The 14,714-nt window shown below is 45.7% G+C and overlaps 1 protein-coding gene across 3 annotated transcripts in view; it reads left to right on the forward strand.

The window, feature by feature from the left end:
- ARHGAP26 (Rho GTPase activating protein 26) overlaps positions 1–14,714 on the forward strand; it is a 522,575-nt gene that overhangs the window by 278,058 nt on the left and 229,803 nt on the right. For all 3 annotated transcript variants that reach the window (XM_075541756.1, XM_075541758.1, XM_075541757.1), the window contains exon 12: positions 4,294–4,330. In XM_075541756.1, the coding sequence (XP_075397871.1) occupies positions 4,294–4,330 (37 nt within the window). The remainder of the gene's footprint in view (positions 1–4,293; positions 4,331–14,714) is intronic.

A 14,714-nucleotide genomic window follows, 5' to 3' on the forward strand; every position in this document is an offset into this window, starting at 1 on the left:
TCTCACCTGCCTCCCACTTGGGGAATACTTGGGCGTTCCAGGAGGGACTCTCCCAAGACTCCGGAAACCTTGAAGGAAAGTGTTTTGGCACACACACACACAAAAGAATATATGTATGTATGTATATATACCTATATATGTATATATACATACCATATTGAATGAAGGGGGAAGTGCAGAGTGGAGACCCAAGGCCCAAGTGTCGGCCACTGGAGATCCCCTCATAGAGGGGTTTAGGAGAGGAGATGAGTCAGTCAGGGTGCGAGGTAGTACCGATGAAGAACACAGCTTTCCCCCAGATCCTGGATGCTTCCTCCCCCCAACTACCATGATCCGAATTCTACCTTGCAGGGCTGGATAGGGCAGAGGTTGTACACTGGTACATATGAGGGCTAGAGGCACAGGGAATCCAGGGTGGATGATACCTTCAGGACCAAGGGTGTGAGGGGCGATGCTGGGAGAGTGGGTTGGAAAGGGGGAACTGATTACAAGGATCCACATGTGACCACCTCCTCCCTGGGAGAGGGACGGCAGAGAAGGGGGAGAAGGGAGACTCCGGATAGGGCAAGATATGACAAAATAACGATGTATAAATTACCAAGGGCACATGAGGGAGGGGGGAGCGGGGAGGGAGGGGGAAAAAAAAGAGAACCTGATGCAAAGGGCTTAAGTGGAGAGCAAATGCTTTGAGAATGATTGGGGCAGGGAATGTATGGATGTGCTTTATTACAATTGGTGTATGTATATGTATGGATTGTGATAAGAGTTGTATGAGTCCCTAATAAAATGTAAAAAAAGAAAAGAGGAGAAAAAAAAGAAAATGATTAGGGCAAAGACTGTACAGATGTGCTTTATACAATTGATGTATGTATATGTATGGATTGTGATAAGAGTTGTATGAGCCCCTAATAAAGCGTTTTAAAAAAAAAAGTGTTTTGGCACAAACTCCCCTTGTAATAGGAGACTGACAGCCTCGTGTTTTGAGACTCCTGTGGGGGTGCCATTTAGGGTTAGGTGCGCGTTGCTCTAGAGCAGTGGTTCTCAACCTGTGGGTCGCGACCCCTTTGTTGGTCAAAAGACCCTTTCCCAGGGGTTGCCGATTCATAACAGTAGCAAGATTACAGTTATGAAGTAGCAACAAAAATAATGTTATGGTTGGGGGGTGGTCACCACAACATGAGGAACTGTCTGAAAGGGTGGCACCATGAGGAAGGTGGAGAACCACTGCTCTAGATATCGTATGTGAATTTAGTGGAACCGTGCAAGGATCGGTGATGATGGAAAGTAAGACTTGCCAAAAGAGTCACATTCTCTGCATTTCCCTTACCCTGTCTAACCCACCCGCATGAATGAGTGCCCACCACCATGGGACAGTGTCCTTGGCTCTTGCAAGACTCTCCAGGGTTCATTCTCTGCCCTCCCCCTCGTACACCAACCTCACTCTGACGCTCGCTGCCCTGCACGGATTGCCAAGCACACCGACCTTCCCTTTGCTGCATGTGTTTCTCTTCATGTCCAGGCGCTGACTACATTTACTGTTGGCAAAGGCCCCAAGTATTCCCAAGGAACCCCTGCTCATCATCGAGGTCACATGCAAATATCACCCCATCGGGCAGCTTTGCTCTGAACAAAGATCCGCAGTACCCTCCCCACCACCTACCACCCACCCCTGCCTCTCAGGGGTCTACTGAATCTTCCAGGAAATAATTGTGTTTGTCTGTTTATGTCTGTTTTCGTCATCAGTTGGCAGGTTCCACAAGAACAGGCTTTCCAACATGCAGAACACTGCCTGGCCATTAGAGGCCCTCAGTTATTACCTGAGAATGCATGCCAAATACACAAATGAAAGTGCAGCCAGTCATTTTAGAACCGACCCATTCATGAGGTGGCCAAGGCTCTCCGTGGCAGCTGCCCTTGTTTGATAGCCTGATGACTAAACCAATGCAAGCAGAGGCAAGAACATTGGTCCACGCGGAGCTTTCACTGCAGTCTCAGTCCCGTTGCCATTCTCTGGAATTTGATTTGAAATCATGACCCACTGCAGACTCGTCATTTTTGTGGATGACTGAGGTGCTGGCCAAAGGGAACAGGTGGCGGTGTTCCCTGTAACAGGTCGAAGTGAACACAGACTTGCTGCCAGCCTCCACCCAGACTTTGTGGTGACTTTTGCCCTACTCCCAAACCCCTTGAATATGAAGGAATTCTTTCCCCCATAATATAGGATAAAGAGCTGGTGTATGTGTTGTGCTTTAGAATTGACAATATATTTTTTCTTTAATAACCTACTTGAATCCTCATAATGACCCTGGGATAACTAAGCAGGATACGTATCATTACCCCCAATTTGTCTAAAAAATTAAATTTGAGTTAAGGCTCGGCGAGATAAAATGACCGATGGTCAAGCCAAAATCATCATAGTGTGGACTGCTAGATACTAGAAATGTTTTCAAGTCTAAACACTGGTAACTTTTCATTCATCTGAAAATCCTTAAGTACAGAAACCTTTTCTGACCATCAGTAATTGATTGGCCAGCTTTAATCTTCTTTAGAAAATAGATGGCCTTCATAATAAAACTGGTGCTTGGTCTGGATTTGATAATGCAAAGGTCTTGTTGGGCAGCTCCTTCCATTTACAGGTGAAGGTGGTAGAGGCTCAGAGAGGTTCAGGGACTAGCTCAGTGAGAGGCCAAGTTGGACCCAATTACCAGCTCTCCGCCCATCAGCCGTTTCCTATCATATTTCCTAGCAGGTGGAAAATCCTCTTTTGAGCTAATGGCTCTTTTCAGAGATGCATGGCTTGAGTTCCCTGGACTCCAGGAAATGGCTTTCCACTGAGGGTACTATCACAATCACTAGGAGTAGCTTTTATTTATATTTTTAGTTGTAAGGCCCTTTTCCCCATTTACCTTTGAACCACAGACTCATCATGACCAGAGAAGAGTTGAGGGCATTTTCCTGTTCTTTTTCAAGAGGGTACATCTCACTTATTAGTGACAGGAGATCAAATGGCCTACTGCCAAATCCCGTATACACTTATATGTTCTGAGCTAACTGTGGTATTTACAGACAAATACTTGTAATTGATTTGATATTCGGAAATGCCATCTCTCAACCCCCAGTTTGTTAAATGCTGTCTTCCCTCTCCAAAAAGAGCCCCGTGTTCCACTAGTGGGCCTGAAAGCCAAGAGAACATTGTCGTCAGTGAGTGCCGTTGCAGCCCCTTTTAATGCTGGAGGCAAAATATCTGTGAAAACCCGTGTTTCATCTCATGCTGTGAGTTCCCACATCCGATCCTTAGATTTGCTCGTGGCTCTCGAATCGAAGTGAGGCATTTACTGTCTGGCCCTTCACAGGAAGAAATAGCACTTGGCCAGCCCCTGTGGTGGGCCACTGTCCGTTTGATATTGGGCTCTTTCTTTTCTCGGTGTTCAATGCATGCTATATGGGATATTCATGGTAAAAATAATACATGCTCCTGATCACGGTGTAATTTTTCAAAGTATATGAAGTAAAAAGTGAGTAGGCCTGTTCTCCCATGTTACACTAACGGTTTGTCGTGTGTCATTTTCCCTGTGTCGTCGCTTACTAGTGTAGTGGGGAGATCTTAGTCCACCTCTTGGCTACAGAGTACCCGTTGCACTGCAAACTCACTGCTGTCAGCATCACAGTGACCCTGCAGGGCCCGGTAGAACTTCTCCTGTGAGTCTCTGAGACTGTAACTCTTGACGGTACAGGAGTAGAAAGCCTCCTCTTTCTTCCACAGAGCAGCTGGGGGTTTGAACTGCTGCCCTCACAGTTAGTTGGCGGCAGCCCAGTGCGTTACCACTAGGCCATCAGGGCCACCTCCCCATTGGTTAAGTGATGCTAATAACAATTCCTATTTAACACATGAGGTCATTTATGGGAAGTTCTTAGCACATTGCCTGGTATGAGGTGCTTAATTGAGTATTAACTAAGTTTTAACATGTGGTCCTTTTTTATTTTTAGACATACACATTTATTTGCTTCTTTGAAAAAATAACTGTCCTGTGTTTTGTTTTTTAAAAAAACAACACTCAAGTTCCACAGGTGATTCTGAAGCAGAGTTGCATAAAAACTGTTGAAGAGAATACTGGAAAGTAGATCATTCTAGAAAGTGGTTCGGGTTTGGAGTTCGGCCAGAAGTTGCTGCCTTATAGCATGACCTAGGGAGAGGGGGAAGGCAAACCAGAAGGAAGGTGATGGGTTTATTTCAGTGAACCTATAAAATGGTGTAAAAAGCCTATAAGTAAGTTTTTATTTTCTCTCTTCCAGGTTTACAACTCAAACAAGGACAGTCAGAGCGAAGGGAGTAAGTATGTTGCTTGGGTCATTTTGTAGAAAGCAGGGCTTGGTTGGGGTTTAGAGAAGTTGCTGCCTGGGATGAACCACCAGGAGGTGCTGTGGGCTTGTTACCCATTACCTGTTACTGTCCAGTGAGTGACCCTCTAGGATCCAGTGGAACTGCCCCATGTGGTTTCCAAGCCTGTGGTCTTTAATCAGACTCTGACATACATCTCCCATGGAGTGGCTGGTGGGTTTGGTTGGCAGCTTGCCTGTGAAGGCTGTGAGGACACGTTCCATATCTATAGCCCTTCACACTTTACAAAGTGTTTCCATTGACCTTGCTCATTCCATCCCAGCTCCAGCCGCCGCTTTCAAAATCATTTACTCCAACAGGCCTACCCCGCTGGGCGGCGGGGGGAGGAGCCCGAATTGACTTTGCCTTTTGTACAGTCATGCTCCAAGCATTGCTTGAGAACTGTGGTCTTTGTTGCCTTTGTGGAGGGGTGAGAGGGATGGTGAAGTAAGAAATAATATCCCTTGTTGATGGAAGGAACTCCAGGCAGCCTCGAGAGTACCGCACCTTTCCTTGGCTGCTGGCCACTGGCGCTGACATGACTGTTCATCGTGATTTCCGAGGCCGCGTGCAACCCCGTAGCGGTGAAGGGATTAAAATGAAAGTGCCGCAGGTGGAGGAGAGTTTGGGCAGATGATCTCCTCAGTGCATGGAGAACAAACAAATTCCGTCGAGGTTGCTGTAAGAGGACACAGGCAGTCCTGCCCCCTTGCCTTGTATGACCCACCTGGAAAGGGAGGACAAAAATCATCAAAGGTGGCCTGACCATGATTTCTGGGAAAATCCGTACAACACTGCCTCCCTATATAGACAGAAAAACACACTGTTTTTATGTCAAAACCGTTTTACTGAGATTTCCCTCTGCGTTTTCTCCAAAACATGGATTTTTTAAAACCAGGATTTTATATATTTTTATTTTTATATGATTTGGAATGGCTGGTTTGAAGAGAGGCCTTTATACAAGGAAGAGGAGGTAGTTCTCTCTCCCTTCCCCTCTTCCAAATTTTAACAAAGGAATATATTTTCAAGTAAATACTTAATGTTATAAAAACATTTTAAAAGTCCCCTATCTGTATCCTTGCCTACGCTGAGGATCTGTTGTCTAATAATGGCCAGTGATCACTTGTATCAGGCTCTCAGCATGTTTTACACACAGTCTCTCCTTTAGTGCCTGTGAGCTAGGGCACCCTGTAGATGAGAAGACCCACCCTGTAGATGAGAAGACTGAGGCTGGCCAACTCAGGGGACACAGCTTCGTGCAAGTTCTGCCGGACTCCGAAAATCTCCAGAGGACCATCTCTTTCCCTAAGGAGAGAGCCACGCCTAGACTTACGCTTTGGGAAGCAGACATTTGCCATGCATCCTATCATGCACAGAGGGAGGTGAGGGGCCAGCCTCCAATAGCTACTGAGCCTGACCCTTTCTTCAAGTAACTGGGTGTATAGAAAGGGGCTGAAAATATTGGCTGCTTTTTCAGAATTAGATAGAAATTATTTTTCTAAAGGATTCAGCCAACAGTACAAACACCATTCTACAAGAGAGCCAAGGCAGCGTAGAGAGTCCTGGGTTGATGCTTCCCAGTGTCATTTGGCATAAGACCTCCTTTCTCCATGTTTTTCTTAGCCCCGCCCATTGGAAATTGTCCTCTGACTCCTGACTGCAGTGATGTTTCAGTTTTCTCTCCATCCCAACCCACCAGGCTAGGTGCCACCATTGTCTTGGATTCCGGGGTTCTTTAACTCCCTTAGTCTAGGACCGAGACTTTTGAAACAAAAGTAGTTTTATTGACATATATTTCACCCGCCTTGCAAGTTACCCGTGCAGTCATCACCACAATCAATTTCAGAACATTTTCTTCTTGTGCTCACTGTTGTTAGCACTCCATCTCCCCCGTGCTCCCCCCCCCCTGCTCCTATCTAGTTACTGTCTCTATAGATCTACCCGTCCTGAATTTCATCTGCTGGGAAATTATAAGCGACAGCATTGAGATTTTTACCTTCAGCATCCAATTTTCAAATACCTAACCATCTTCCCTCCCCACCCCCAAGAAAGTTTCGTGGGAACTTTTGAATGCATGCATTTGGCTGTAGATCCTCACGCTGTGGCAAAAGGACATTCCTTTGGGGACATTTTTTATTTTGGCCCTTTTCACATGGAGTCTCTTGGCACACACTGCTTGCCAGGTGCCCCTGAATCATGGCGGACCTGGGTACCGCAGAACAAATCACTGCCTGTCCCTGCTGGGTGTAACGCAGGCCAGAAGTAAAATCTGGGAAATGCTGGTATTCTCCAAATGACCCGGCACCAGAAAGAAGATGGAGGCTACTCGGTCACAGGCCTTTATTTGCAGAGCCTTTCCTCTCGCCACTCGTCTTCCCCTTCTCTCTTAGACCACAGTCCGGAGGTGTGAATTCGTCACACGGCCCCAGTGCATGGCGGTCACAGTCACCGTTGCATACCAGGCCCCTCTACTATTTGTTCGCTTCTTTCAGGATTTGAATCCTCTTCCCCATTCCTTTTTCTTTCCTTCCTTATAGACCGTCATGCTAAGGTGCACTTTAAAACTGTGTTTCTGGGCATTGCGCTTGCCTTTTTCATCTGCCTGTGCTTTCAATGTTTATTAGTGGTTATTTATCTTGTCTGTCTTGTTCTGTTTCTCACTTTGGTCCTACATGGTTCTGATAAGAGCCACCTGCCTTACTACGCGTAATTCTAGATCGCTGTCTCGGATGGTGTCTCCCTGATTTCTGATTCTCTGGTGGATGCCAGTCCCCCTACTTCCCCCCCAGAACCCCCCCCTGCCCCCCAAAAGCCTGCGACTCTTCTCACCACACACTGCCACAAGGAACTTATCTGTGCAAGTGCCTCTGTGTGGAAAAGGTTTGGAGATATAGCCAGGAGGGCAGTTGCTGCCCTGAAGGGCTGCATAGCCTTAGAACAGTCCCCTCATCTGCTTCCCCGGAGTGGCCAGTCCACATTCCTCACAGTCCTGTGTGAGGATGTCTCCATCCCTGGGCGCTCGCACCATTACCCGGCTTTCTGCTTTTGTCAATCCAGTAAATACAAAACGACTGTTCCTTGTTGTTTCCATTTCTATAAGTCACGAGTGTAAGCATCTCTACATATGCCTGTCAGATTTCCTCTTCCTTAAGTTACTTGTTCCTAGCCTTCACCCATTAAAAGGCAATATTGTTGCAATATTTTCTGTGCACTCTACCATCTCGATAGTAAGTCTTTGTTAGCTTCATACATCCTTGGAGTGGCCCTTCAGTGTTGTAATAGCTATGGAGTTAGATTTCCACATCTCTCCCCTGCAGAGGAGCTGCTCAGTTGGAATCTCCAACCTTTTGGTAACCAGTCAAGTGCTGAAAAAGTGGCATGATGGCCACCTCTGACCTCCAGCTTACAAGGGGAAAAGAGAATCCAGTTCTACATCTGCCCAAGACCGAGTCATATGAGACTGAAGTCAGATGTGCCTCCACTCTTTACCCTATTCTGACACTCATCATCCCTTCCATGGCACTCCATTCTCTGTTGGATTCCACAATAGCCACACACAACTTACGGAAAATAGTCATAATGAGAGTTTTATTGGGAAAGTTGGTAGGTTATCACTAGTCATGATCAGAGAGCATGAAGGATATAGTCCGAGGCTCTTCAGCCATTTCAGCAGCCACAGCTTTTTGGTACTTAGCTCCTTGGCCACAGGACTCATTGGTCTCTGTCTTTCTTGGGCAAGTATTAAAAAGCTGCTTTAGCATTGATAAAATGCTTACAGGATACCTTACTCTGCCGGTCAGCATCCTGCCCTAAGTCAGGCAGCTTTCCTTAGTCTGTGGGCTGAGAAGCCCATCACTCTGTTTCACGGTCTGTGCTGCGCCTCTGCTCTGTCTCATGGTGTCAGTGCCGCGGACTCTGGTGCTTGGGTCACTTCAGTCAGGGATTTCCCCCCCCCCCCCCCATTTTACTGGTGGCTCTTTTGTCTTGATGGTCATGAGCGTCCTCTGTTTATACCTCTGTGGCGACTCCCTTCATACGCAATGAGCGGGCGACACTGACCGGGCCCTGGTTTAAGGGGCCTCGATGTCTGATATTCAGGGAGCCCCCCGTCACTGGGTGGAAGTTACAAAGACTGGGTAGACGAGCCATGCCAAGCAATTCCACTGCACCACAAGTGTTGTGCCATGGTGCCAAAAGGGATTTGCTTTCTTGGAACTTTTAGATATTCTATATATTTTCCCATACTGTCACCTGCCTGTTAATATCTGTAGTATCCTTCACTGACTATAAAACATCATTTAAAATATACGATGTGAAAATACTAAGGTTTTTTTTTTTTTTGCACATCAAATCAATCAAACTCCTTATAGGGTAAGGAATCTATGGAGGATAGTTTTGAAAAGCAACACTCATTTACTTCTCCTTAAAAATAGACAAGGGAACAACATGGGACCCAAAATGGTAGTGAAGGGGGAGTGGCAGGCCTGGTGGGGAATGATCAAGGGTAAGGTTGCGTAGAGAAGAGGTATAGCTGTAGCCCAGGTGGGGACAAAGCATCGTAGTAGGACAGGAGGAAAGTCAAGGGAGATGGAGGAAAGATCTAGGAGTCAAGGGGCATTTATGGAGGTCTAGACAAAGACATGTACATGCAAATATATATAGGAGGATGGGGAAATAGATCTATGTGTCTATATTTATAGGTCAAGTATTAAGGTGGTGGAAGGACCTTGGGCCTCTACTCAAGCACTCCCTCAATGCATGAATACTTTCTTTTATTAAATTGGAACTCTATGATGCTCACTCTCCCGACACAACTGCTGAAGCCAAAGCAGGTGAGCAAGTAAATGTGGTGAAGAAAGCTGAAGGTGCCCGGCTATCAAAAGAGATAGTGACTGGGGTCTTAAAGGCTTGAAGATGAACAAGCGGCCATCTAGCTCAGAAGCAACAAAGCCCACATGGAAGAACACACCAGCCTGTGTGATCACGTGGTCCCGAAGGGATCAGTTATCAGACATCAAAGAACAAAAAACATATTATTGGCTGCACACCTCCATGATACGCTCGCCAAAGACAAACGGGTGCATAAGCAAATGTGGCGAAGAAAGCTGATGGTGCCCGGCTATCGAAAGAGATAGTATCTGGGGTCTTAAAGGCTTGAAGGTGAACAAGCGGCCATCTAGCTCAGAAGCAATAAAGCCCACATGGAAGAAGCACACCAGCCGGTGCGATCACGAGGTGCCAAAGGGACCAGGTATAAGGCATCATGCAAAAAAAAACCCAGATATATGTGTGTACATGTATATATATGTGTGTGTATATGTATGTATGTATGTATATATATGTATATATACACCATATTGAATGAAGGGGGAAGTGCAGAGTGGAGACCCAAGGCCCAAGTGTCGGCCAATGGAGATCCCCTCATAGAGGAGTTTAGGAGAGGAGATGGGTTAATTAGGGTGCGAGGTAGTACCGATGAAGAACACAGCTTTCCCCCAGATCCTGGATGCTTCCTCCCCCCAACTACCATGATCCAAATTCTACCTTACAGGGCTGGATAGGGCAGAGGTTGTACACTGGTACATATGAGGGCTGGAGGCACAGGGAATCCAGGGTAGATGATACCTTCAGGACCAAGGGTGTGAGGGGTGATGCTGGGAGAGTGGAGGGTGAGTGGGTTGGAAAGGGGGAACTGATTACAAGGATCCACATGTGACCTCCTCCCTGGGAGAGGGACGGCAGAGAAGTGGGGGAAGGGAGATTCCGGATAGGGCAATACATGAAAAAATAACAATGTATAAATTACCAAGGGCACATGAGGGAGGCTGGGAGCGGGGAGGGAGGGGGAAAAAAAAGACCTGATGCAAAGGGCTTAAGTAGAGAGCAAATGCTTTGAGAATGATTGGGGCAGGGAATGTCTGGATGTGCTTTATACAATTGATGTATGTATATGTATGGATTGTGATAAGAGTTGTATGAGTCCCTAATAAAATGTAAAAAAATAAATATATACCATATATACTCAAATATAAGCCTACCTGAGTATAAGCCAAGGTACCTATTGATTACCTGGGAAACCAGAAAAACGGATTGACTCGAGTATAAGCCTAGGGTGGGAAATGCAGAAGCTATTGGTGAGTTTCAATAATCAAAGCAAATGAAAATAAAATTACTAAAAATTGAGACATCAGTGGGGTAATGTATTTAAATATTTATTTTAAATAAAAAACATAAATAAAAGGACAACAAGTCATTTAACATTAGTAAACCAGCACACTAAGTGGGAAATAGGTTCAACAAAAACAATAAGGTCTCAACAATGATATCTTAAGAGTACTATTCCCTGAGCTCAATCAGCAACCAAGCTAAAATGTAAAGAGTTAAAATCCTTCAAAACTGGATTCCTCATCATCATCCGTATCCCAATGCAGAGCTTCAGCTGGTGTGAGGTCATCATAGACGCTGTCCTCACTGATATCGCCGTCATCACCATCACTGCTGTCATTTTCATACAAAGCACATCTTCACTGCCATCCATAGCATTACTAATACTACATTTCTGGAAGGCACGCCGCACCATGGCTTCTGGAATGTCTTCCCATGCATCTTGAACCCACTTTGCTATTAACTCTGTGTCAGGCTTCATGAGATTTCCTCCTTTTGTTAGTCGGGTTTGACCAGATGACATCCCTTCATGCCACATCCTTTAAAAGGCTTATTCAAGGATACACGTCATAGGACGGCTCTGGTTGGTTAGATGTGAGTAAACAAACATTCAAAGCCCTGCAGTGTCATCGGGGCTTTGAATGAATAACGGAGAAAGGGCAATCACCTGGGAGATAAAGGCATTCGTTCTGTTACCTGGGGCGGGAGGGGAGGGGGGGACAGTGAGATGTTACACCTCGCTGGGGTACCACTGACCCGTGTATAAGCCGAACGCCAGTTTTTCAGCACATTTTTTGTCGGTTTATACATGAGTATATACGGTAGTTTTTGCATATAATTTAATCATTTCCCTTCTGGTTTGTGGTTTCAAGTTGCATTTTAAATCAGTCCTTTCTCACTGTGTCACAAGGTGTGCACATCTATTTTCCATGACTAACTTTCTGTTTTTACCTTTTACATTTATTTTATAATCCCTCTGACATCCACCATTGTGTGATGCATCGTGAAATACAGTTTGTTTTTATCCCTACAAAGTCAAACCAATGTCTGAACGATCCCGGTTTCTCCCATGACTTCTGGTTTATGACAGGTGTGTGTCTGTGCTGCCTCTGTGGTACATTTAATGTGTTTCCTTGGTTTTCCCAATTATTCTTGCACCAATATCCCTTGGTTTTAATATGATAATTTTGAGGCAAGTGTTAACACCTGTTAGGTTAGGTCTTGTTTCTTCTTTTTATAAGTTGATTTCACTCAGTGTGGTTCTTTATCCTTCCATATTTCAAGAGTTAGAACAAGTTTAATAAGCTGCTCAAAAAATCAAATTTTGACACAAGACAAATATATAACCTCTTTTGGATAAAATATCTGAACCAAACAAATTCCTAAAGGCAAAAATATATTAAGGAAGGAGGGGCAAATGGGGGGTTGTCATTGATTAAGGGATGCTGAGTTTCTCTTTTGTGTGATGCAGAACTTCTGGAAAGAGATCATTGTAACGGTTGCACAACATAGGGAGCTTAATCAAAGTCATCGAATTGTAGTACATTTTTAAAAGATGAAAACACTAACTTTGGGTTTATACATTATTTAACCACAATAAAATAAGACAATTCGGTATTCTGTAATTTGGGGCTGGCTTCAAGAAATCATGCTTTTTTTACAGTATAGAGACACAACCAGAAGTCTTAGCATCTTTCCCTTTATCTGAGCCATCTGTGTGTTTCATTAGTCTCAGTTTCCCACTTTATGTCTTCACCAACTTAACCCCCGAATTTTTCCTTGTTTATATTGCTGATGGAAATCTATAGGATGCTAGTTTGAAATGGATTTCCACATCTTTTTTTAACTGGTCCAGAAAGATCCCGACTGTTTTTATTTATATTGTATGGACACACTAGTAGAACGCTTAGCAGTTCTAGTGTTTCCGTAAACCTCTCTCCAGGAAGCCCGCTGCCGAAACGGACCCTTCTCTGGGTTTGGTTGTAGATGTCAGGAGTAAACGTGCGCGTGGTGTATTTCAGCTAGTAGGCAAGAAGGAGGGAATGAGAAGGGAGCAGGGAGGGAAACAGGATGTGATGTGTAGAGAAGAGAAGGGAAGTGACATGGAGAGAAGGGAAGGGAAAAGACAAGACAGGGAACGTCTCCTAGAAAGGAGCAGTAAGTGTGACTTGTGCCCTGAAGGTGCTTTCTGAGGAAGCGATCACAGCAGCATCAATAACCCAGATGACCAATAATCATCTAACACCTGCCATTAGGCCAAGACCAAGGCTGTGCCTTTGCAAGGGTGCCAGCCCCACTCTTTCCACTCATCCTTCTGGCTCCCTCTGCCCTCTTCCTGTATAATCACCTGCGCCTTAAGGCCCTGCCCTTGTCTTTCCACCCTGCTTTGGCTGGAGCTGTAAGGTTTATTCCTGAAGGCTCTGGGAGAATCAGTCATCCTGTGAAATGAGCCTGGGCCAGAAGTGGGTGGAAAGGCCAGGGAGTAGAGCACTGTCAGCCCAGAGGGTGAGAGTACTGAGGCTCACCGGAGGGGCAGCTTTAGGGCGGAGAATGCACTAAGGAGAGACTGGCCTAGTGCAACAGAGTCAGAGAAGGGCACGTTTTCAGAGTATGAGTGGGTGTTTTCCAAGTTTGACATCTTAAATCATAAATGCCACTGCTTGTTTATCTCTAAAAAGATGAGCCTCTCCAGCTGTTGGGAGCCTGAAGCGTGACAGATGGAGAGAGAGCTGGCCCGGGCTCTTAATCCGGGCTTCATAGAGCCACTTTCCTTGGTGTAGGTAGTACATCCAATGCCTTAGTTTGATCAGCCTCTGTTCAGAGGACTGTGCCCAGATTGCTCCAGGCATGCCTTCCCAGTCACCACAGGACCCAGGTCAGCCATGACCATCTGGCCTTTCAGGATGACATTGCAGTAATTTACTTGTTTATAAAACATTTCTCTGGACCTTTCCCTGGAGTTAACTGCAGGCGTCTTGTTTCCTGACCCACCAGGCTTTCTGCAGCTCCACATGCAATTGCTACCTCTTGGAGGTCCCAAGGGCACCGTGTCATTGGGCTACTTGAGTGCTGAGGGGCTAGACACTCAAAACTGGAGTGTGTGTCTCGAAGTTGTACATGAGCTGCTTGTTTGGGCCCAGTCGATGAGAAAGGATGACCCCATTACCTTAGTATGCGGGTGTGACGGGGTGGCATCCCTGTGACCTACAGAGATATGCTGTGCTGAGAAAAATTACCCAGCATGAACTGAGAGAAAGTCAGCCCAAAATGGAGCCCAGTCTAGACTAGAAGCACTTTGCTCCCAAGTCAGAATGCCTTCTTCCAACTTGTTTTTAATCGAGTGCTTACACAAGATGTAACTAGTACTGAGGACCCCCCTGCAATCTGCCAACTTGTCCTTCTTGGCGGGAAACTAGGGGAGGAAAAAGGCCTGGGGAAAGTAGGTTCCTTGCAGTGTTGGAGTGAGGATCTGGTCACCCAGATTCCATGCATTTAAATGTGATGGGAATGCAGCATGGAGTATTAAAGGAAATATAGCAAAGCACTGTGCACTCTCGCCCCCAGAAATACTGTATCTCCTCTAGTATAAGCCAACCCAGATCTCAGCCGAGGCACCTGATTTTACCATAAAAATGCTGAAAACTCGGCTTATACATGAGTAGTATACATGATACTTCCTGCCTGCATTTCTTCATGATGTATGGGCAGATCATTTCATTTGGAATTAATTGGCATTATACTAAATATACCTGTTTGCATTCTGCTTTTCAAATTTTACAGGAATTTCCCCACGCCAGGGAAATTGTTTAAAGATATCATGTGTCATCGTGTAATCTTCTGTCATTGGATAATATTCTAATTTATTGAGCCATCTCCCATCATTCAGCCTGCGTGGCCTTGGCAGATTTTTTATTTCTGAGCAACTGGAAGCTGGGCATCCTAGGGCAGCAGTCTTTTGTTGTTTCGGCCATGCCACTCAGAGCGAGTGGTTTCCATGGGGGGGACTGACTCCAGTGCACTGTGGGTTACACACTAGCATGCTGGCTGTGGAACCTGGGTTTCCATGGGGGGGACTGACTCCAGTGCACTGTGGGTTACACACTGGCATGCTGGCTGTGGAACCTGGGTTGGGTACCGAACCTCTCCTAAGCGTCAATCAGACAGGGAGGAT

This window comes from Tenrec ecaudatus, chromosome 2, assembly GCF_050624435.1.
Source record: "Tenrec ecaudatus isolate mTenEca1 chromosome 2, mTenEca1.hap1, whole genome shotgun sequence".
NCBI classification, from domain to species: Eukaryota; Metazoa; Chordata; class Mammalia; order Afrosoricida; family Tenrecidae; genus Tenrec; species Tenrec ecaudatus.